The 24,745-nt window shown below is 35.9% G+C and overlaps 1 protein-coding gene across 1 annotated transcript in view; it reads left to right on the top strand.

The window, feature by feature from the left end:
• The first annotated feature begins 2,018 nt into the window (after positions 1-2,018).
• The window catches only part of LOC150102016 (uncharacterized), a 136,437-nt gene continuing 113,710 nt past the window's right edge, over positions 2,019-24,745 (top strand). Inside the window, exons 1-2 of the mRNA XM_090400187.1 lie at positions 2,019-2,329; positions 19,356-19,607. Coding sequence (XP_090256313.1) covers positions 19,448-19,607 — 160 coding nt within the window. The 5' untranslated portion in view covers positions 2,019-2,329; positions 19,356-19,447. The remainder of the gene's footprint in view (positions 2,330-19,355; positions 19,608-24,745) is intronic.

Raw genomic sequence — 24,745 nt, 5'->3', positions numbered from 1 at the left:
CTCTTTTACTTGCAGCATATTGAAAGAACTGTTTGGGATTCTCTTTAGCTTGCATGGCTAATTTCCTTTCATAATCTGCTTTTTCTTTTCTTACCACACTCGTTACCCTTCTGGCCTGCGCTTTATTTAGTTCGTGTGCCTGCAGGTCATCTTTCTCCTTAAATTATTGGAGCAGTTGATATAGAAATGTGGTATGTTCCATATTTAATTTGTTAGCTGTTACATTTTTATTATTAACACAGTGATTCATTTATAATATAATCCAAACTAATATGTATATGAATTATTTACACAACACAAGGTAATATTTATTTGATTATAAGGCCATATATTTCGGACTGAATCATTCAGAAACTTACAGACCATCTTCGGTGACAAAAATAGTTGATACAAAGTAGAAATGCAAACAATGGATTTATTTGAAATGGAGTGAACCACGTGACGTTATATTTCTAGTAATGTTGTTTTAACTGCGGAAAAGGTTAATCATAACTGTGTGTGTGTAAAATTTATCATGTCATACTCTACAGATCACCCAATAGATGCAACATTTTTTAGTTTCTTGAGACCTTATGACTTCATTATATATCATTCTCGGTTTTAATTAGCAGGAATAAAAAAAAAACGATGCGTTATTCCAATCAGACTTTCCCATATTTTTGATAACGATAGTCATTTCGATTCAAGTTCGGGAGGTGAAGCAAGTCTTCAGCAGTTTCCTTGAATAAACATTCAAACTTGTATCGACAGCGACTAAGTGGACGTGTTTCAGATCAAAGAATGTTGTAGTCTGTATCTATTCTGTGTTGAGCCAATCCAGATTTATCGAATTTCCAGTGGTAAATATAAGATCGATGTTCTTGTATCTCTTTTCTATTGAGCGTCCAATTTGTCCGAAGTAGGTTAGACAGCAGTCACAAGGAACTTGGTATACACCTGGGAGAGACATCGAAGAGCGTTTATCTTTTGAAGAGGGGAAATAAATTTAGTTTATTTAGAGGTATAAAAGTAGCCACTAATAATATTTTTTAAGAATTCTGGGAATCGGTTCTGAAATACCAGAAATGTATGGGATTGGAACTCGACTTACGGTTTCTTTGTAGTTTAGATTAGGTTTGCAGGAGTCAAACAGATGTGTAATCTTTTCTGAGAAGCCATTTAATTTCATATATTGTTTGAGATTTGAGAGTTCTTCCTGTAATTGATCAGGAGTCGAACATTTAGTCTTAGCTCGTCGAATTAAAGACTAATTTCTGCCTTTTGATAAGGATGGTGTGCATATTGTTGAAGAATGTAGCGTCCAGTGAAAGCTGGTTTCCTATACAATGTGGTTAAATCACCTGATGGTGAGTGGATGAGAAGAATGTCTAAAAATAATAATAATAATAATAATAAAAAGATAATTTGTTGTCTCTTTCAATTTCCATAGTGAATTTGATACGAGGATGTAAATTATTTATAGCAGCTAAAAACGTTGGTAAAAATATACATTAAAATATACAAATTGTTCGTCAGAAATATAATTATTTAATTATTACTAAGATAAGCTGGAATAAACTAGGTGTATTACTGTAACAGTTATTCAAAAACATTTCATTTCATTTCAATTGGTTTATATGTTCATTCTGACTGTACCCTTACCTTTGTCGAGTAGGATGTTTTCTGACTATCAATTAAATCACGTTTCAATAAATATAAAAATCCAAAGATGAAAAAAAAACAAACTAAAACAATAAGACAGACAAATCGGCCCTTCAGAACACACGCAATTTACAGACATAGAAAACCAGTTCTGGTGGAGTTGTAGGTGTCCTCCCGCGATGAGTTTTCGGACTCCTTGGAGGTGTCAGGAATAATAATAATAATAATACTTTTGACATGTTTCAGATTTCCCACTGTTTTTATTGCACGACTACTCTCGATCTCAACTAAACTGCCGATAGGTAAGCGAGAGTTCAGCGAAATGTTACTGTTGGTGGCATGAAATGTGTATCATCGACAGTCCACGTCTGCACGATTATAATGGGTGTAGGATGATGTTTTTTTCGAAATGGGGTTACTGGATACAACAATGTGGCGATATCTCCTACTCTTGTTATTTATATTTTATGGTTATAGGCGTTTAGCTGCAAATTCTTGGGAAGGTGTTATTTGACAAGAGAAAAGAAAAAACTGTAAGTCAAAATTGCCTCTAGAAAAAAAGGAATAAAAAAAGTTATTTAGCGATAGTTATGATCGCTATGGACATATCTGGCCTTTCGCAGGTCATCAGAGAGAAATTCCAAAGATTAAAAATAAACATTTTGGATAATTTATCCAATTTATAAAGGTAAGTTTTTCTTACTAAAAATCAACTATGAACTTTTCAAACTGCATTAGTTTCTTTGCGAAACGAACAAAAAAAAAAAAAAAAATGTAAACATTGAAATTGACGTGTACATATATATGTAATGAGTTAAACATTGCCATCCGTTTGATAATTTAATATTATTAGACACCTCCAGGGAGTCCAAAGACTCATCGAGGGAGAGTGTGTCAACAGCATCAAACGAATTCCTTTCCAACTACTAACCGCACTCAAACTTGCTTAACTTTTTTTTTCGTGAGCCATTAGTAGCAGAGGCCCTACCAATCGACCAACCTTTGCTGGCCAAGTTTATATCAGCATCCTTAGGCTATGATAGGAATATGTGTTGACTTCACTATTGGAATTTGTAATGAAAGATTATACTGCACCTTTATATTTTGTTAGTTCAAGTCAAAATAGTAGTATTGATAAAAACATTCAGATTATGCACTCAAGAAAAAAAAATTGGCTCATAGTGTATTATACACGAAAGAGACAACTCCTATAGCAGTTTTAATTTACTGTATGAAGATATTGCAAATGCATCATTGCCAAAAAGAATGTCATCAAGCCAGTTGCAGGTTTCAGCTTCCACACAACATTCAAGAAAAATTTTTGTGGGTGTGTATTTATTTATTTAAATCATTTATAGTTATACAATCATTAGTTTGCAATGGTGTGTGTGTTATTATTTCATGGTTTCCATGAACCCATTAGACTCATCACATTAGTTTTTTTTTTTTTTTTTTTTTTCACTTAACATACTTTATGTAAAAAACCTGCTTTTTTGCAGTCTTTATCATAATGTAATAATATATTTTATATAATTATGCAGTTCAGCTTCCTAACATGTATTTGATAAATTATTCTTGCCATCTAATAAGACTCAATCATATCTTCTTTCCACCTGTTCATTTACCAAACTCTGCTTTTATTCAACATTCTACTTTCCTTTGGATCCTTTTCACTAATTCCATACCTCCTAGATGTTAGACTACATCTGCACATGCTAGCCCAGGCACAGCCTAATCATTCTTATACAGTGAGACAATTTGATCTCAATTTATTAGCATCCTTCTCAATATAGCAGCCATTTCTGTATAATATTTGCAACTATTACATTGTATCCCCTAAATTTAGCCTAAATACATTGCCATTTTTCCTGGGTACCATGTCATTTATTGCCAGGATAGTATTGTTCTGTTGTTGAGCATCATTGTATGGTTTAAAATAATTAGGAAATAATCATATATAAAATAATATAAAATTCACAATAAGTATTATGAATTCACTAAATTATGGAAATAATTATAAAATATGATTATTATCATTATCAGATCTCCATGGAATCAAGAGACTCATTGTGGGTGGTCCCACCCTTACATACACAGCTCATCATATCTTGACTTAAATGCATTCACTGTTTCTGCACTTGCTACACTTTCAGGATGCATTCCAATAACCTACAAAAAATGTCAATATGCCTCTACCCCCACACCCTCCTTATACAGCTTCTGGAGATGGCCTCTTGTTCTCTCCCTGTCTTCAGACATTTCATGAAAAATCTCATCCACATTAATCTGTTAATTACCCCTTATCAACTTATGTCTCAATCATGTCACCCCTCTTTCATCTATCCACTAGGTTCTGCAGTTTGCATTCTCTCAATCTGACCTCATACTCCCATTTCAGAGACCATAAACTGACTTAATGAGCCATCTGTGAACCTTCTCCAACAACTCATACTTTTGAAAACCAGGTGACCAAATCTGTGCATAGTAATCCATATGTGATTTGATCAAAGCCATGTACAACAGAATCATAACATCCTTTACATCTACATGTTAATGTTCTCTGCATCATTCCCCATAATCCACTGTGTTGTCCTCACAAGTTTTGCAAATGTCCACGATATTTCAAATTCCTATCCACCTTCACTCCCCAATCTTTCATCTCCTCCATGTCCTCTATGATATCTGCATAATTCTTATACTTTGTATCCCATCTTTGCTTCTCAAATTTTAAACTCTTACACTTTGCTGCATTAAACTGACATCCCCACACAATGTCCATTCAAGTCCTCTTGCAAGGCTACAATATCTGCTTTACTTCTCATAACTCTTGCCAACTTTGCATAATCTGCAAACATCTGTATATCACTATTTGAGTTCCTTCCACTGTCATTTACATACACATTAAACATAATGTCCTCAAAACAGACCCCTGAATCACACCACTAGTGACTTTCCTCTTGTGGGATATCACTCCCTCTCCATACGTAACCTGCTGATACCTATCAGACAGTCAATCTCAAATTCAACACACTAATCTATTATTCAACCCAATCTGTTCTGATTTAACTACTAGCTTGTTATGTGGCAATTTATTAAAAGCCTTTGCAAAATCTAAATATACTACTATATATGCACCCCTTATATATTTGTTGCCTTGTTGTAATAAGTAAACAGATTGCTTAAACATGATCTCCCATTAGCAAATCCATGCTGCCCATTCAAGAGAATTCTGCTGCCGTGAACCCAGTTCTGAATCCTTGTCCTTGCTAGCTTCACTTATTCCGACAATTTTTGGGCGAATTAACTCTATCAATGCTACAATTTTATCTTCCTTGTTTCAAATACTTCTAGCATTTGTAAACATACACACTAGCTGATTCCTGTTTCCATAACATGTTCCACTGACCCCACTTCTTGGATATGACTCCTTCACACTCCCCCCCACCTCCCATTCATTCCATTCTTCCTCTATCATCACTGATGTTACCCCCCCCCCCTCCCCAGACCTAAATGCCACATTCTTGACTACCTGAATCCTTTCTTGTGCACTCACAATCATCTAAACTTCTCACTCAGTTTCTCCCTTTCCACCCTTACCTCCCCCGTTTCCCTGTCCACCGTGTGTTCCCTCTGTCTCGTTCTCTTCACTTGTGCCACTCACTTCTCCATTCGTGAACTTGCCTACTTTACTCTCTTGCCTTTCCACAACATCTCTTGCTTTCTCAGGTCTTACATTCACTTCAGTCATAACTTTCTCTTGCAGCAGCAACATTTTCTCCAACTGACTTACACCAAATCCATTTAAATGTAGCCCATCTCTTTTATACAGCTCTATCTGTCCCCCAAATTCATCCCAGAAGATTATGAATGGTATGCTAGCATCACACGATGCTGCTAGCATACCATTCATAATCTTCACTCGCCTTTTCAACTCATTATTATCATACCTGGGCAACCCTACGACTACCTTACCTACTACACTGTTATCTTTCACTCTCCTTAACAGTCTCCTGACATCTATTCTTAAATTCTCCTTGCTACTACTCAAGTCATTTGTGCTAACTACCACTACCAACTCTTTTTCTCCTCTCATCCAATGCCTCAATCACCTTGCTCATTCTACTTCCTGGAAAACAAAACTTGTGCACCTTTTCACCCACCACATTTCTAATCATTGAATCCCCATACATTGCTACTCTCAAATCATTCGATATTTCTTTCAAACTTCCTCACATTTCCATGCAAACCGTAACTCCTCAATTCACTCATATTTTACAATTTGCATAATTAGAAATTAAAATTCTTTTTTTTTTTTTTTTTAAGTATCGGCCTTAAAATGTTAAATAATACTGACGTGAAAATAAATTTATGTTACCAAACTTTTTTTTATTGGCAGCATTTTTTAAAGATCAGTCAGATAGGATTTACATGAATTAAAATGGAAACCGCTTCAGTCCTAACCTAGAAAAAGTAACCCAGAGGGAAAAAAGTTATTATTACCTTAGGTAATAATAACTTTTCTGGTACTCATTGAGAATTATTAAATAGAAATTAATGGAATACTAATGCAAAATTAACATTTCATAGAAGTATAACATGATTAACATTTTGGGAAATTATTATATATAGTCACTCCCATGGAATTTGTAGGCTCATCGTGGGAGGCCCACTAGCATCAACACTAACCTTGAATAGATGCACAATGCCTGTCATATTTTACTTTGAACTCATTCACTGACAAAGCACTCACAACAGAATCTAGCAATTCATTCCACTCATTCACCACTGTCCAAGAAAAAATCTAGTCCTCTCATCCTTGCTAACTTGACACCTCCAAGGACTTGTTGCTGGAGGGCACTCTACTTCTCTACATACACCTCACCATCTCTTTTACTACTTAATTCTCAACACACAACAACACTGCTACCATCAATGGCAGCTACTGCCCACTACTAACAGTATTTTTTTTTTTTTTTTGTCTAAAAATTGCATGTGTTCTCATAGCTGATCTGCCTGTATGCAGGATGAAAAAAACCCGAGTTTCCATTAGAAAAATCCCTCCATATGAGATTAGCCAACTCACCTTCAATTAAAAAAGCCCATGACAAAGATTTTTCTTGTCATGACAAGAATCAAATGCAGGTATTTTCCAGTCGAAGGGCAATATTCTGCTGTTCTTCCAGTTGTGCTACAGAGACACAGGATCCCTAGTTTCTTATCACACTAGTCATCTATTGAAAACTTACATTTGTATCAATTCTGTAAAAACCTCCTAAGCAGCTTACATGTTTCTATCATATCCTCCCTTATCCACCTATCAACTAGCCTCTATAACGCATAAATCTTCAATCTCTTTCCTCTCACATGTGGTATCCCATAGACTTTCTACTAACTTGGTCATTTATTTCTGGATATATTTTGCTTCTTGCATGTCTCCAAGAATTCCAGGTGACTAGATCTGTGCACAGTAATCCAGATCGCAGATTGGGCCTTATCAGAGCCTTATAAAGAGGTACAGTAACCTGCTTATCAGTATGATTTCAATAATCAGCTATATCCTGTGAACTGTTTTAGTTGCTTTTGCAGTTTTCCCTCTGTACTTCTGCTCCCTACCTCTTAAATTCCTGGCTTCATCAATTTCCTATTGTATAGCTGAATTAATGTAGTGGACAGCTGGTAATATTTTCATCCCAAAATGTATAACTTTGACACACTGAACTAACATCTGTTCTCTTTTGCTGATACTGCCAGTCTGTTTAAATTGTCGTGCAAAATTTCAGCATCACATTGTCTTTATTGACTATTGCTCTAACCAATTTTGCATCATCAGAAAACAACTGAATATTTCCCTTCAAATTATTTCCTATATCATTAATGCATGAATTAAGCAGTAGTGTCTAAAATACAGAGCTCTGTGGTATGCTACTAGTCACATGTCTTCTACTGGACTCTACTCCTGAATAAACTACTGTCTAGTATCTCTCCATCAACCATCCTCTTATCTACATCACCAACTCTCATATCCATTCTCATTTGCTGCAATTTATGTATCAGAATTGCATGTGTTATCCTGTCAAACACCTTAGCAAAGTTCAGCAGTGTCACCTGCTGGCCATTACCTTTTTTGCAACTCATTTGACACGTGCTCCTAGAAATGTAGAAATGAGCTAAAGGAATAGCATGATACTGTGTTTTCTAAAGAGGACCTGCTTTCCACTAGTCTCATGAGTCCGTGGTAGTCCTTAATAACACTAATAATGATATGACTGACTGTTTAATAATAATGTTGCATTTACTTTTATATTTATACCATAATAATTATTATTAACATTTGACCTCCACAGAGTCAAAGGATGGTCTATACTCTCTCATGCAAAAAAAAGATCATCGAATTGTGCCTCAAACCAATTCACAGTTTCTGCACTCACTACACTTTCAGTCATGCCACTCACCACTCACTCTTCACATCTCACTTCCCTGCTCACAGGCTCTGGTTTTATCCTTTTCTCTCTCTACTCTATGAAACATCTTCACAATAATCTGGTAACAACCCCTCACCAGCTTATGTCTCAATCATATCTCCTCTTCTATTCACAAGGCTCTGTAAGTTTCATACCCTCAATCTTTCCTCATATTCTGAAATTCTTGGATGATCTGGACCCTTTCTGATACATCTTCATCCCCTCTTAGAACCAGGCAACCAAATATTTGCACAGCAGTCCATATGTGGCCTGATCAAAGTCTTCTACAAGGGAACCATAACCTCTTTGCTTCTGCATGTCAGTATCCTCATTATTGCCATAATTCATTGGGATGTTCTTACAACTTTGGCATTGTGACCACTTAACTCAAGGCTTTGTCCACCATCACTCCCAGATCTCTCATCTTCCCTACCTACTTTAAAATTTCTTCATTAATTGTATACTCTACATTCCAACCTTGCCTGCCAAACTTCAAGACTTTGCACTTTGGAATATTAACTGAATGTTGCAGATCCTCCTGCAAGGCCACAACATCTGTTCTACTTATCATACTTCCTCTCAAGTTTGCATCATTGGCAAATAGCTGCACATCTCCAGTTAAGCTGGTTCCAGTGTCATTAATGTACAAATTAAACAATAATGGTCCCAAAAATATCCCTATGGTATAACACTAGTTACCTTATTGTTTTGGGATACCACTCCTCCATACACAACCTGCTGATACTTGTCTGACAGTTAATCAGCTATCTAACTTACTACCTTTTGGCTACTTGTATATGGAAATATGACTTCTGCATTACTTCAACCTTGGTATCACTTCAGAGGTCTGGCTCCCACTGATGAGACCTCAATAAAGATTAAACCAGTCTAGGTAGTGACCCTTTCCATAATGCATAGCATTATACGTGTCTGAAAGGATATGTGCTTCGCATTATGGGATACTAAGGCAAGTGATGTGAAGTCATTAGCCTCTATATACGAGTTGCCCAGTACTGAAGATACTTCAGGTGCAATCTTTGTTTGCTTCCACTTGGTTGATGGATTAAAGAATATAATTTCTTGGCATCTTTAATTTATCCAACTCACTAGTCTGTTATCTAATCCCATGTGTTTCGCTTTAGCTACTAGCTTGTCATGTGGCAGTCTATCAAACGCCTTTAAAAAATTCAAGTACACCACCGTATATGCATCTCCTTTATTGTGTGAATATGAAAAATCCAGTGTCATTAATCTCTAAATTAATTGTGTACTCTACATCGAAACCTCGCCTGCCAAACTTCAAGACCTTGCACTGGACAGTCCTTTGTTAGGGAGAGATCATGTTTCAGCAATCTGCTGAAACATGATCTCTTCCTAACAAAACCATGTTGATAATCATAAAGAATACTGCTATTCTCAGCCCATTTTTCTGAATCTTAGTCCTAATCAACTTTTCTGACACCTTAAGAACAACCTCAGACACACAGATTGGCCTATAATTTTTAGAGTTAATCTTATTCTCTATCCCCCCCCCCTTTTTTTTTTATTGTGAAGTGGAATAATTTTCCCCACCTTACATTCCTTTGGGACTCACCTTGTTGCAAGACTCATGTTAAATAGGTGTGCCAAAGTTGTCATGAATTCCATAGAGCTTTCCTTCAAGACAGCATACATGGCAGTATACTCTAGTCCTATTGCCTTATTAACATCATGTTTATTTAATTCCTCATATATTTCCTGCTCATTCTTTTCAGTCCCTCCTCCATGCTCTCTACACTCCAGCTTCTCATGATGTTGCCTTCATCATTATCAAATTCCTGACATGCACCCACAAGGGGTGTATAGGATACGATAGTACTACGTGAAAAATTTATATCATTACTAACTTCCTATCTACAATTTTCCTCCAAATCACTCTGTTATCTGTCAAGACTCCAACATTATCAGATCTTATATTTCTATCTTCTAAGGCACTTTTTACCATATCAGTCCATCTATATCTTGATCTTCCTCTGGGTCCTTTTCCTGCTAATCTGGCAGAGAACAGTTTTTTGCTAATCTTTCCTCCCCAATTCTGTTTAAGTGACCATACCACCTGAGATTTGCTCTGCTAACACATTCCTGGATGCTAAAAATGTCAAGTTCATTCCTAATATCCTTGTTTTTAATATGATATTGCCATTGATATGATGTTCACATCCCCAATCCTTCTCAGGACTCATATCTGCAGTCTCTAGTCTTTGGTCAAATGTTTTACTTCTAATCCAGCTCTTAGATCCATAAGTTAAAATTGGTTTCAACACTGTCTTGTATATAGCTAATTTAGTGTTTTGACTGCATATAAATTTAGTCAGTTGATTTCCTACCATACCAGCTTTGTTGATTCTGTTGTCTATTTCCATATTTAATTTACCATCTTCACTAAAAATCGTGCCTAAGTAGCTGAAATGTTTTACTTGTTCTATAGGTTCTCCATTCACAATGCAGTTGATATTTTCTGGACACTACTGCTTCTGCCCAGGGGTGCACCAGTAGTGTCCGGCGCCTGTGTGCAAAACTTTAGTTGGCACCCCTATTCCCCCTCCAATAAAAAAATCACTTAAAAAAACACATTTTTTTAAAAGTATTTCCTCCTCTTTGGCGCCTGTGTGCATTGCACATATGACTAGCACGCCCCTGCTTCTGCCTAATTTCATCGTCTCTGTCTTTTTATTGCTGACCTTCATACCATATCTGTTACAACACTTGCAGACTTGTAGCAGATTTATTTAGAAGTATAACATCATCCATATAAAGCAAAGAACTTAGATTAACATCTCCAATTTTGATATCAGGTTTAATATCACTTTCCTTCATAATGAATAACAGAGGATAATGTACATCTTTGTGTGACACCAGATTTAATATCAAACCATCTTCCTGTACATTCTTCAATTCTTACAACTCAACGACTAAGTATTGCTTAATATAATGCTCCACTGACACCATACAACTGTAGCGGTTTGAATAGCTTCTCTCTTGGCACCTTGTCATATGCCTTTTCCAGATCTACAAAACTTAAGTATAGATCTTTGTTACATTCCCATGATTTCTCAACTATTTGTCGTAAAGTGAAAATCTGATCCTCACAGCCTCTATTTAGCCTGAATCCAGTTTGTTCTTCACCAGTCTTTTCTTCCACAATCCTCCTCAATCGTTTCTCAAATATATTTGCATGAATCTTACTGGGAACACTCAGTATAGAAATACCTCTGTTATTCTTGCATTCAGTTTTATTTCCCTTTTATATATGGGTACTATGAGAGCTCTACTCCAATCATCTGGAATTTTTCCCTCTGTCCAGATCTTTTGAACTATGCAGTGCAGGCACTGCAAGACTTTTAATACCTCCATACTTGAGCATTTCTGATCGAATATCATCTATCCCAGCTGCCTTTCCACATTTCATGCGTTTGATGGCTTTTTCTACTTCAAGTACGGATATATATTCCTGATTGCATACCTGGTCAGTGTTTTTTACCACTGTGCTGTCACTGATTGTTTCATTTAGCAATTTTTTGAAGTAATTACTCCATACTTCAAGAATATCTTTTTCTCCGGTTTTCATGTCACCTTTATCATCTCTGATTCCTTTTAAACTACTCTTTCCTCCATTTCTGAGCTTCTTCAATCACCTCTGGAATATCTTGCCACCTTTTTAATATTTATTTTCTATGTTCTTACCAAAGTCTTCTCATTACTTTTGTTTAGCTATTTTGAAACAGTGTTTAGCTTTCTTACATTTGTCTCTGTATTCCCTAAGAGCACAAGCTGACTTATTTGCAAGGAACTTTTGATATGCTTTCTTCTTTTCCTTCACTGCCCTCTTTAACTTTCTGTGTCCACCATGGAGTTCTGATTTTTCTGTCCTTGCAGACAAACTTACCAGATGTCTCCCTGGTTGAATTAATCAATGTTTTCTTCAGGATTTGCCACTGAATCTCCAAGGTTTGGTTCCTGTTCTCAAACTCTTTCATTTTTTCTTCAATAATGTTTGTGTATTTTAGTTTACAGTTCATATCTGAGAGCTGCTTAACTTTTATTCACTTTAAAACTTTCTTACCTGTTCTTCTTTTCAATTGGAAATTCAATTTTATCTTGCTCAAGACTAAATGGAGATCACTTCCAATTTCAAATCCTCTGTACATTCTAGTGTCCTGCACCAGAGTGAAAACATCATTATCAACAGTAACTTAGTCAATTAGACTTTTCCTAGTCCGTGCCTCTTCTCTCCATGTGAATTTGTGCACATTTTTATGTTTGAACGTTGTGTTAGTAATAACCAGTCCATGTACTGAGCAGAAATCCAACAAGTATTTGCCATTATTATTAGCTTTGCTCTTTTCTCCAAATTTTCCCAAAATATTTTCGTATGTCTGACAATCATTTCCTACTCTGCTATTTAGATCCCAACAAGGATTAACCTTCATTTTTCATTGTGTCAGTTTCTTTCTCTAAAGCCTCCAAAAATTCCTCCACTTCTACTTTAGTAGAACCTTCTGTGGGGCCATCTGCACAAATAAGTCTCATTGTCCAGTTCCCCATTCTGATATTTGCCCACATCACTCTACTTGAAATTGCCTGCTATTCAAGAAGATTAGCCTCTATGTTGCCTTCATGAAGATAAAATGCACTGATCATTGAATCCTTCAGCTATGTCCTTCATATCGGCTACCAATCTGCCAGTGTCATCATCTAGCATCATTCTCCTATAGTCATTTTTTATTTTACTTATCACATATCAAAAGAACTCACTGGGATTTGTCTTAGCTATAAGAGAGACAAGTAAAGATAATAAGGTATTCTGATTAGAGAAGCATTACAAGTTGGGTCTAATTATAAGAGATAGTATCTATGAAATTGAACAGATTATCCAATGCTAATATCAAGGATTGATGAAAAAATTTATTGTTGAGATTCTGTTACTGCTATCTTTGTTGGGTAATATTTTCTGTTATGAAGAAATGATGGTAGTTAATGTTCAAAATAAGTACAAAAATTTAACTCCAATTTTATCTAATAATTTATATGTGCACCTCTGTTCTTAATAAGTTAATTAATTCACTTAGGTATGGATTTTACCATCACAGAACACAGTTTTCTTTTTTCTGCATCTTGAAACCATACTTTTATAATGGATTGTACTAAGTTATCCTTTGTATTACAATTTAATTTTCCAAGTTTCTTTTTCACTATGGCCCACAAATTTTCTATTGGGTTAATATCAGGAGAGTTACCTGACCACTGAAGCAGTTGGATGGTGTTATTTTTGAGAGACTCTCACTTTTTTTTTGAAGTGTGGTATGGAGTGAGATCATGTTGGAAGATGAGTTCTTTGTCTTTCTGCATCTGTGGGGATCACTCTTTTCTCCAATATTTTTATGTATTGGTACTTTTCATCATACCATCAAGCGGCACAAGTGATCCCAGACTGTCATGTGTAAACAACCCCAGAACATCTTTTTAGCTGGGTGTTTAGGAGCTGGTTAAAGGTGGGGCATGAAAAGTCTTCTCGGCTGCTGATTTCCCAACATTGGGTACTTGCTCTCCTTGGACAAAGAAATGGCTGTCATCTAAGAATATGACCTTCTTCCACTTCTCAACAGTCCAATCTTTGTACACTTTTGTCCACTGGAGCCTCTTTTTCTACATAGCCTCTTCATCAACATTAGTTTCATTTTTGATCTCTGGGCTGTTCTCCCTGCTTCCAACAATCTTCGACAGACTCATATCAGAAATGTTAATTCCACTAGTTGCCAAGTTTTTATTGAAGTCTACATCAGACAATCTTCGATTTATTTTGCTTTTCCTAACTAGTAAACGATCTTGAGTAAGTGTAGTTTTCCTTTTCTGTCAGGAGAAAAGGTACCTGTCTCCCTAAACCTCTTTAGAATCAAATTAACAGTACCTAAACTAACACCACACTCATTGGCAACTTGTCTTTAAGTCATGGATGTGTGCTGAGAAAGAGTACATATTTTTGAATGCGTCCTTGGAGATGTATCCATTTTATATCTACACAAAATAAATAAAACACTACAAATGTCAACTTGTTTACGCTATTAAAAATGTTCAACACTATTATTATTCAGGCCTCCATGCAGTCAAGAGACTCATCGCAGGAGGTCCTTGGGTCCTAGGAAACATGAAGTCTATCACACCACTCCCTGAACTCATTGACTGTTCTTGCTCTCACCACTCTATCAGGCAATGCATCCCACAGTTCTCCCACTCTTCACCCTCTAGCTCACAGCTTCCTTTCATAATTTCCAGGGATGGCCCCTTGTCATCACTCCTTCCCACTGCTCCACCAAAGAAAAGAACTCCCCAGTGTCCACCTGTAACTGCCTCTCAACAGTTTAAAAGTCTCAATCATATCACCTCTTCTTCTGTCCACCAAACTCTGCAGTCTACATTCCCTCAGTCGATCCTCATAATTAACATTGTACAGTCCTGAAACCATCTTTGTTATCCACCTCTGCACCATTTCCACAAAATCCTCTTCAAATCCTGGGAACCAAATTTGAGAACAGTAGTCCAAGTGTGGTCAGATCGGTGTCTCATACAATGGAATGATAACTCTTCTATCTCTGCAGGTCAGCGTTCTTCTCAGTATTGCAGCAGTCCTCACCACTTTTGCAATATGATCCCTGAATTTCAGTTCTCTATCAATCATCACACCTAGATCTCTTGTCTCCCCTACTTCCTCCAGTACAGCTCTTCCAATTGAGTATGCAGCCTCCCATCGATGTATCCCAAACTTCAAGATTTTACATTTTGCTGCATTAAACTGACACCCCCATTCATTTGTCTAGTTTATTCAAATCCTTTTGCAGGGCCACCACATCTGTACTATTACTAATAACCCTTCCCAGCTTTACATCATCTGCAAACAACCGAATATCCCCTTGCAGTCCAATGTCATTGATATAAAGGTTAAACGATACAGTTCCCAGTACTGAGCCCTGTGGAACCCCATTTGTAACCTTCTTCTTCCTTGATATTGTCCCACCATACACAACTCTCTGATACCTATCAGACAGCCAATCCGATATCTAAACCCATGTGCTGTAACTTAAATATCAGTTTATCTTGTGGCACCCTGTCAAATGCCTTTGCAAAATTCAAAAAATTGGTAGTGTATGGCTTTCCCCCATCAACTGCACTGCTCTTGTCACTTTATTATAAAAGGCAATCATATTATTTAAACAAGAGTGCCCCTTAACAAATCCATGTTAATTCTTACAGATAACATTACCTTCATCTGCCCAATTCTGTATATAGTCCTTCACTAATTTCTCCAAGACCTTAACAACTACTGATAACACACAAACTGGCTTATAATTAGACACTTCCAGTCTGCTACCACCCTTATGCAATGGCTCTTATCTTCCTTCCTTTCCCATAGCCAGACTTTCGTTGAAAAGCCAGGTCAAAGGAGCTGTCAGTTCTTTAGCACACACACTCAAAACCTGTGGTGAAATACCATCCAGTCCAACTGCTTTACTAACATCCAGAGTACTCAGTATTTGGAACACACTCTCCTCTAAACCTCAAACCTGCCCTACCCCTCTAGTATTAAAACCTTCTCCAGAATGAAATACTCCAATAAAGTGCTCATTGAAAAACTCCACTGTGTCTTCTGCATCAGTCTCTAATCCCATTTTTATCCCACAATGTCATTCTTCCATAATCATTTCTCCTCCTACTGGCCACAATGCTAAAAAATTCCCCAGGATTTTCTTTGGATCTTAGTGCCAATCTCTTCTCATATTCCAGTTTTGCCTTCCTCACCATACTAGTCACTCTCCTGGCCTGAGTCTTATATTCTTCATGCATCTGTCTCCACCCCTCTCCTTATATCTCTTCCATAATCTCTTTTTCACCTGCAGTTCCTGTTTGATATTGTTTGTCATCCACTTTACTCCAAATTGTGTCCTCTTCTTCACTCATGGAATACAGCTTACTATTGCTGCTAACAAAATGCACAGCATGCAAAAAAAAAAGAGTGAACTAAAATCAAAACCAAAATTATTGTGAACTGGAACAAAACCCAAACCAAAAAGTAAAAAGCTTGTTCAGATTGATTTGTTTCCTACTGTATGTATATAAAATAAATTACATACATCTGATACTTTGAGTGATCAGTATTTTTCCTGCATGGTGTATTGTGGTTAAGCCTTTTTTTGCAGCAGTTCCTAGTACTAATGAATTCATGATTCGATTATTTGGAAACTGTGTTATATGCAGGATTTTTCTGAGTGAGAATCCATGGATTCTGATTTTCAGAGATTGGTCAACTGAGAGCTTGAATATTTGTAAATGGTCAAATAATTGATAGCTGTAGTAACAAAAATTCACTCTATGATGAAATGTGAATGATTGATAAATTGGTGCAGTGTTCATTATTTTAGTTTACTGATAGTTCACATAATCTCCACTAAAAGGGAGGTAAAGTTGGTGCAGATCTCTCATAGAACATGCTGCATATGTCATAGTTTTGTAGTGATAATGGATACTATTATTAGAGATAATATTAATCCTTTGAGCAGTAATATATATATATATATATATATATATATATATATATATATATATATATATATATATATAGTGTGTGTGTGTGACATTCTGCTAATATGATACTATTTTTGTACATCTATATGTACATCTATATATACTTACATTAATCAAATTTTAACTACAGTAAAGCTCTAGATTTACATTGGCTTTTGAGTTTTTGCAGACAGGCACTGTGCTACAAATCTCTTAGCAACCTTCCCAAATTTTCTGAAATTTTAATTCAGCAGTGAATTAAAAAATTTTTAATTCACTGCTGAAAGGAATTATTACATGACTATGTAATAATAGCACTCATGACCACTTATAACAAATCATTCTACTTATTCACCACTCACCTCCATTGGGGGGGGGGGAGGACCATTGTTTTCTCCCTTCTTGTCACATTATTTTTTTTTTCTGCATCAATCCTATAAACACATTGTTAGTGACTTATATCCTCTCTTTTCTACCTATCATTTTTGTAATCCACAAATCTTGAATCTGCACAGGGAGCATGCCCTAGACTTACCTCCTATCACTCACTTCTAGATTCTCACCACCACTAGCTCATCCCCAAGAAATCCACAGCCAGTAATCTGTGCTCATGGCCATATTAGGCCTTTATAAAGAGGGAGGATAGTAATCTCCTTATCTTTGTTTGACCATGTGTTCTTCATTAAATGTGTTCTGTAAGCTGTTTTGCTGGCTCTTGCAATATGCCTTCTAAACTTTAACCCATATCCACTGTCATCCTCAAATATCTTGCTTGATCAATTTGCTGCAGCTCATTCATAGCTCATAGCCATATTAAATTGCTACTCATTATCTTTTGCTCACACTCAGTTTTTTAGGTTTTCTTCGGTATCTCTACATCATCTTTCTATTGCATCTGTTGCTTTATGTATTTTGCATTATCAGCAAACAACTTTATATTTCTCTTCAAATCATTTCCTGTATCATTAATGTGCAAATTAAATAGCTGCATTCCTAGTATACAATCCTGCAGCACAATATTTTATACATTCCTCATGTATTCTACTACTCCTCCATTATATTACTGTTTAATCTTTTTGTCTTTTTTTTTCTCCTCTTTCTCCTTATTACCAGCTTCATGTCTAATCCCACTTGTTTCAGTTTATGTAATAGAATTCTAAGCAGCATCTTATCAAATGCTTTCACAAAGAATAGCAGTGTCATCTTGTAGCCATTTTCTTTACCCAATTCAACCATAATTTTATCATAAAAAAAGAGGGAAAAAAAAAGTTTTTTTTTTGTGTTTTGACTAAGGCAATGCTATTCTCAAAAAACTGTCCTCATTAATTATTATTCTTCCTTTCCACATATTCCTGAATTCTGTTTTTGACCAACTTCTTCAATCTGTCACCATTTTTTGATTTAGTCTATAGTCTACTTGGAACCTCCTTTATGCAGAGGAATTATTTTGTCTTCTTTCCCCTTCTTTGGAACTTACCATAACTTAAATTAAACATCTTTCAGAAGCACTGTTGAAACTGTTGCACATTCCTTAACACATCATGTGTTCATTTTCTGTTTCTCATATTTTTGTTCCGAAAAAAAAAAAAAAAATGCCTTCAAAATGGAGGAAGAATCTGACTCGTATCATGCAGTGATCAGCATTCATCATAACAGCAATGTTTTATGTGAAGTGTGACCTCACGGAAATGTATGGATGACAAATGCTTTCTCACTTCTATACAGTCCTGACATGAGGCCTTCAGTCTGTCCCTGGTTGAAAGAACCACTCATTGGGAAACACTTAAATGCATCATTAACATCGACTGGGTTTCTGCTGGTAGGAGAACAAGGTTTGCTAACAGGAATACATGAAGTACCTAAATATCGGACAGCAGTGATTGAGGCAGCATAGAGATTATATTGATGGTCTGAAATATATTTTGTTAAGTAAGTGTTTGGTTTAATAACAGGTGCATAGTGTGCAGAACTTTTGAAATGACTCTTGTATGAGCCGAACAAAGAGTGATCTTTGCTTTTGACTGTAGTTCAGTGGTGTTAAATCATATTTGTTTTCACACCACTCTAAAATAGCTCTGCTGATGTTTATCAGAGTACATTGAGCCTTCAGAGATAGAGATAATGCTTATTGGACTGATGTCAAGCAATTAACACTAACCAAATATTTATATTATTGAAAATTATGTTAAATACATAAAACACGAATGGTTTTTACCAAAATTTTTAAATTTGTTTCACTGTCAAAATTTGTTTCACTGAAATGACTCTTGTATGAGCCGAACAAAGAGTGATCTTTTCTTCTGACTGTAGTTCAGTGGTGTTAAATCATATTTGTTTTCACACCACTCTAAAATAGCTCTGCTGATGTTTATCAGAGTACATTGAGCCTTCAGAGATAGAGATAATGCTTATTGGACTGATGTCAAGCAATTAACACTAACCAAATATTTATATTATTGAAAATTATGTTAAATACATAAAACACGAATGGTTTTTGCCAAAATTTTTAAATTTGTTTCACTGTCAAAATGCATTTTGTTTCATTTCATTCCTCTTGCAATTTTTACCTACTTTTCAAAATTATAAAATATGAACAATCTTTATATTTTGATATTGTGTGTAACTGTTTATATATATATATATATTTTTTTTTTTAAGCATACAGTGCACCACTTCCTCTAAGCAACTATCCAAGTTTGGAGTTTACAAGTTAATATTTTATCTCTTCATGGATATAAGCAGTTGCGCTTATGGCCACTGTGGAGCTGAGTTTGGAGCAAATCAACTTTAATGAACTGTTACAAAATACTGTAGTAATAGATTCTCTTAATAGTGTGGTGGATCCAAACTTAGACTTCAGGAATATGATGGAGATAAAAGAAGATGGAGGAGGTGATGCACAGATAGGAGGTAAGAAATATAATATTTTTATATTAGAAACTTTTTTTTATTTGTCTATCTCTTTTATTATGTTGCATTCATTATATACATTTTATACAAAAATTATTATGGAGGTATAACTGATATAAAATTGTAAAGAATATAATGTTCGCTGGAATCAAGAGCAAAGTAATCTGTTTATATTCCTCTTGAAGAGCTTGAGGTTGTGGTCTTTAAGAAGAAAGCAGTATCAGTCTGTATATCCAAAGTCGTGAGAAAAAAAACAAGTAGGAGTTAGATGAATAGCATCATTAAGCAGGAGTTGCAGAAAAAGGTGATCAGGCATACCCGTTAGCAACAGTGACCTTTATGGGAAGGAAGGCCAAAGCTAATTATGAGAGGAAGCTAGTTGATGAGGCTAAAAGAAATCCTACAGTTCTTTTGCTATGTGGCAAGTAAAAGGACAATAACTTTGGAAGGATGACTTTAAAAAGTTTTGATGGCAAGGTAGTAAGATTTTGCAAGGTTGTATCATCCACTTGGTGGTATTGCAATACTGGATGTAATAGTGACTGATGAGAAAATAGAAGTTGAAGAATTGGTAGAGTGGGTGGGGATTTGGTAGACTGTAGGTGGTAGTAGACACTATTCAGGTTGGAGTTTAGGCCACAGATGTTGGTGAAGTGGATGTGTAGGGTTTTGTGAGTCATATGTTGCACCGCATGGGTCTTGCACATTTCCTATGCGGTGCCTGCATGCTGGTCTCCATGGTTGCTGCTAATGGCATCACTTGGTTATTTTCACCAATTTATCTTGTCTGTAGTCGATGGTCCAACTGTTGTCACCATTTGACATTTTTCTTCAAGTTGTCTTTGAAGCTGGCATCTTTGTTCCCTTTGTGTAAATGATAAGTCTGGTTGTGCACATATGCCCGATTGGGGACAGGCATCATTTTGAACTTTCTTTCAGAAAGTTCAAAATGATGCCATTGAGTTTTTTGTGTTTAGCCTCCATCAGGTCATTTACCGTTGATACGATTAGATCGTGAAGTTCTTTTGCTGGCGAAGTAGAGCTTGTGTTGCACTGGTTTTCAATTTGTTCTAGCTTAGCTTCGACTGCACATATTTTGGAGGTAAAAGTTTCATTTAAAGCATTGATGTGCTGTTCGAGGTTTTTGACATGTTTACCTATGTTCAGAAGTCATTTTACCGAAGGGAGGCACATCGAACAGAAGAAAGGCTGGTTAAGTTCAGTAAGTAGCTTTTGCGCAGCTTCGCCTATTTTCGTGCAGGAAGCGTGCAGCCAGTGGCAACAGAACTTGCAGAATATGCCCCTTTTTCTGTCTGACACCAGTTTTGCAGCTGCGGCACATAATAGGCGTGTCGACGGCACTGTGCTGGTGAGACACGTGTTGCCGTTGGTTTCTGATGCCGCCATCTTTGCTGCATACTGTAGGTATCTTGAGCACTTACATGTGACTGATAGCTGATTTAATACACTATAAGTACTTACAGGTTGTACTGAAGTATTCCGCTGCTCAGCACCCGCTGTTAAGGTTTCTTTTCGATGGTTAATTTCGATGAAAAAAAACTCGCAATAACGATAAAACTAGGGAGCTTCATGGAATGAAGCGAAACCTGAAATTATTATATTGCTGGCCTCCATCTTGAAGGATATGAAAATGAATTGGATTCATACCTGAATTGTATCATAGTCATTAATGAAACTTGGGCAAGGGCTTATGAGCCTGAACTGAAAAGATAATCCAATAGATGGCTCCATTCGGGATCACTCCGTCAGAAAAACCTTTGCCATGAATCCAGCAATGTTAGTCATTCCGATAGTCACTTATGACATTCAAGGTATCATTCTTCATCATGCTCTGCCCCAAGGGCAAACTGTTAACACACCGTATTATTGACCAGATGCAAATGGAGCACCATTTGCATCCAGCTTTTACAAGAAAACGACTACATTTTTTCATGAATTCTTCACCATGCTTAGCGCATAATATCATGTGTCACAATTAGTGATAGAAATGTGGATAGGTGGCAGTGGGAAGTATTGAAAAACCCTTGTTATTCACTTGGTATGAGTCCTTGTGACTTTGACTTCTTCCCCAAAATGAAAGAACCCCTCAGAGGTCTGCAGTTTCATGATGTGCAAGAGGTTCTTCAAGCAGTAGGTCACACTAGCACTGATATCAACAGGCATTCACTCTGTTGATGGTATCCGGCTGCTCCCACAAATTTGGAAACAGGTGCAGAACATGGTAGGAGATTACATTGAAGGGATATAATAGTATAGACTTGATAAATTTTACATTTTTTTCACTATTTTATTTACAGCCCTTGCATATTTGATTAATTAAAATATGTAAATATGTGAAATATGAGAATGGCAAATATAAGGGATGTGAATAGAAATGCTTTCATTTGCTGACAAATAAATTATTAATTATTTACATTCGTGATATATGTGTTCATCTTATAAGTTTCTGGGTGGAGCAAATGACATGTGATCTTATAAACTCTAGATATGCATATTTGCATTTATGATAGCTATAATTTAAAAAAAAAATATGAGGAGAGGGAACAGGATTTGTATGTGAAATATGAATAATTAACCAATAATAAACATTGACTGTATGCATTTGGTAACTCAATAAATAACTACAGGGAGGACTAATATTTTGGTCAGGCAATTTATCTATTCATGCAGGAATACATGTGGGTTGATGGAGCAGCAAATAATTGTGTATAAGTTGTGTTTGTTATGTATATTTACTTCCATGTTTTATTTTTGTATATAGCTTGGTTTACTAAGAATTTTCTTTTATTTAGCAATGAACAGTGTATACTTTTTACATAGTAATATAAACATGAATAATTTCTGATCATCGTCAGAAACCCATTCTTTCATGAATCCTACATTCATTACTTTATTTTGTCAGACATCTTCTGTCTTATCAATAGTAGATATCTTGCATATAGTCTTTTGTCAGATTTCAACAGATTCATTCCACTTCATATAATACATAGAAGAATTCATTTTTATTCAGGAATGGATGAATTTTTACTCAATAAGTCTGTTCTTTACAAAGACTAGAATGAAAATATTCCTGTATCCTGATAAACATTCCATAAAGTGTGACACCTTTTGGCAACTTGAATGTGAAAATAAGACTTCTGCATTACTTCAACCTTAGTACCTCTGAGTCTGGCTCCCACTGAAGAGATCTCAATAAAGGTCGAAACCGGTCTGGGTAGTGATCCTTCCCATAATGCATAGCATTATACATGTCACTAAGGAGATGTGCTTTGCATTATGGAATACTAAGGCAAGTGATGTGAAGTTTGCCCACGTTTACCACAAGTTGCACCAGTCCTGAAAATACTTCAGGCACAAACTTTGTTTGCTTACACTTGGATAAAGGATTAAACCAAGTATATAATTTCTTGGTATCTTTAATTTATAGTCTAACCAAGTGAAAAAACTTCCAATTTATAATAATAATAATAATGATTATTATTATTATTACTACTCGACACCTCCAGGGAGTCTCAGACTCATTGAGGGAGAGCACCTACTCTACAAATCTCCGTCTCCACCATTCAATCCACCAACTACAGTGAACCGTATCATCTAACAGGTTCAAACGTGGCAGGATTCGAACCTGCAGCCTTTTGGCTGGAGAGTGGATATGCTAACAATTCGGCAAACCAGACCGGCAATATATATATATATATATGTATATATTCATTTTTCTAAATTAACTGACTTAAAACCCGAGAACTATAACACAATGACATTTATTTGAAAAAACGCAACATGTTTCGTCAAGAATGACTTCATCATTCTTGATGAAGTCATCCAAGTGTAAGCAAACAAAGTTTGTGCCTAAAGTATTTTCAGGACTGGTGCTGTGGTTATATAACCAAAATTAATAAAATTCTAATGATGGGAAATACTTTTCAGTGTTTTTACTACAACAAACTCTAGAATTAAACTGACAACATTTTATCCAGTCTGCAACTGTTTTTTGTCAGCTCAAACATTTCAACTTTGTTCTTCTTTTTCCTGTCACCTCACAGCGTTAGTTATGTTTTTAGATTTTAATTTTGTGAGTACAAGTAAGAATATTTTCATTATTTCCCCGTATACTCATTAAGTGTTCAAGACTTGGAAGATGGCAGCTAGGTATGAAATTTTATTGCACTAGGTAGTCTTGTCACTAAGCTGGTCAGGCAGCTCAGACTCTTCAGATGTGAAAAAAATTAGAAACTCTTCTCTCAGTTCATAGAACATTGAAAGCACCCACTCACAAGTTAGTCACCTCGCTTCCGTGTGCATTAGGAATTGTGTGTGTGAGCAGCTTCCATAGCAGAACACAGTGCTGAAAACAACCTTGATATAGAGTAGGAATTCAGGTATATACTACTGATTTTGAAATTAGGGCACCTCCGTGCAAGAAACTGTGTGTAAAAACAATGCCAGGGTTCTTTTTTTTGGATTGGTGTAGCAAATCCTTTCAGGCTACCCAACATAGAAGGAGCACCATCCATGCAGATGCCAGTACAAGATATCCATGACAAATCATGAGAACCGAAACAACTGATGACAATATCAAGAATGTCTTGACCTTCTGTTGTTTTTGAAAATGGTTTGCAAAATAAAAATTGTTCAATGATGTCTTCATTACAAAAACAAACCTGCTGAATGCTAGAAGTTAGCTTTTTCAGTTGACATCACTGGAAAAGCTCAACTTCTAGCATTCATCCTCATCCAGTGATGTCAACGCTCATCCAACTGGATGACAAAAAATTGGCTTCCTTAATGTTAACCAGACATATCTCAAGATGTTAAATCACTTGTGATTTAACATCTTGAGATATGTCTTGTATATGTTGATTAATAATGTTATCTGACATAGGAATGTTCAAAATCTTTTTTTATATTCCTCACCAAATATAATATTTACAATTTTATGGCATGCTGGTAAAATTAGTGATTCAGCACAGTTGTTGGAAGTTTTTCCACTTGGTTATACTATGAATTAAAGATACCAAGCAATTATATACCTGGTGTAATTCTTTATCTAAGTGTAAACAAACAAGTTTGCACCTGAACTATTTTCAAGACTGGGGCAACTCGTATATAGAAGTTTA

This window comes from Typopeltis vanoorti, chromosome 11, assembly GCF_054136105.1.
Source record: "Typopeltis vanoorti isolate ZY-2024b chromosome 11, IOZ_Tvanoo_1.0, whole genome shotgun sequence".
Taxonomy (NCBI): domain Eukaryota; kingdom Metazoa; phylum Arthropoda; class Arachnida; order Uropygi; family Thelyphonidae; genus Typopeltis; species Typopeltis vanoorti.
This window is presented reverse-complemented; position numbering and strand designations above follow the sequence as displayed.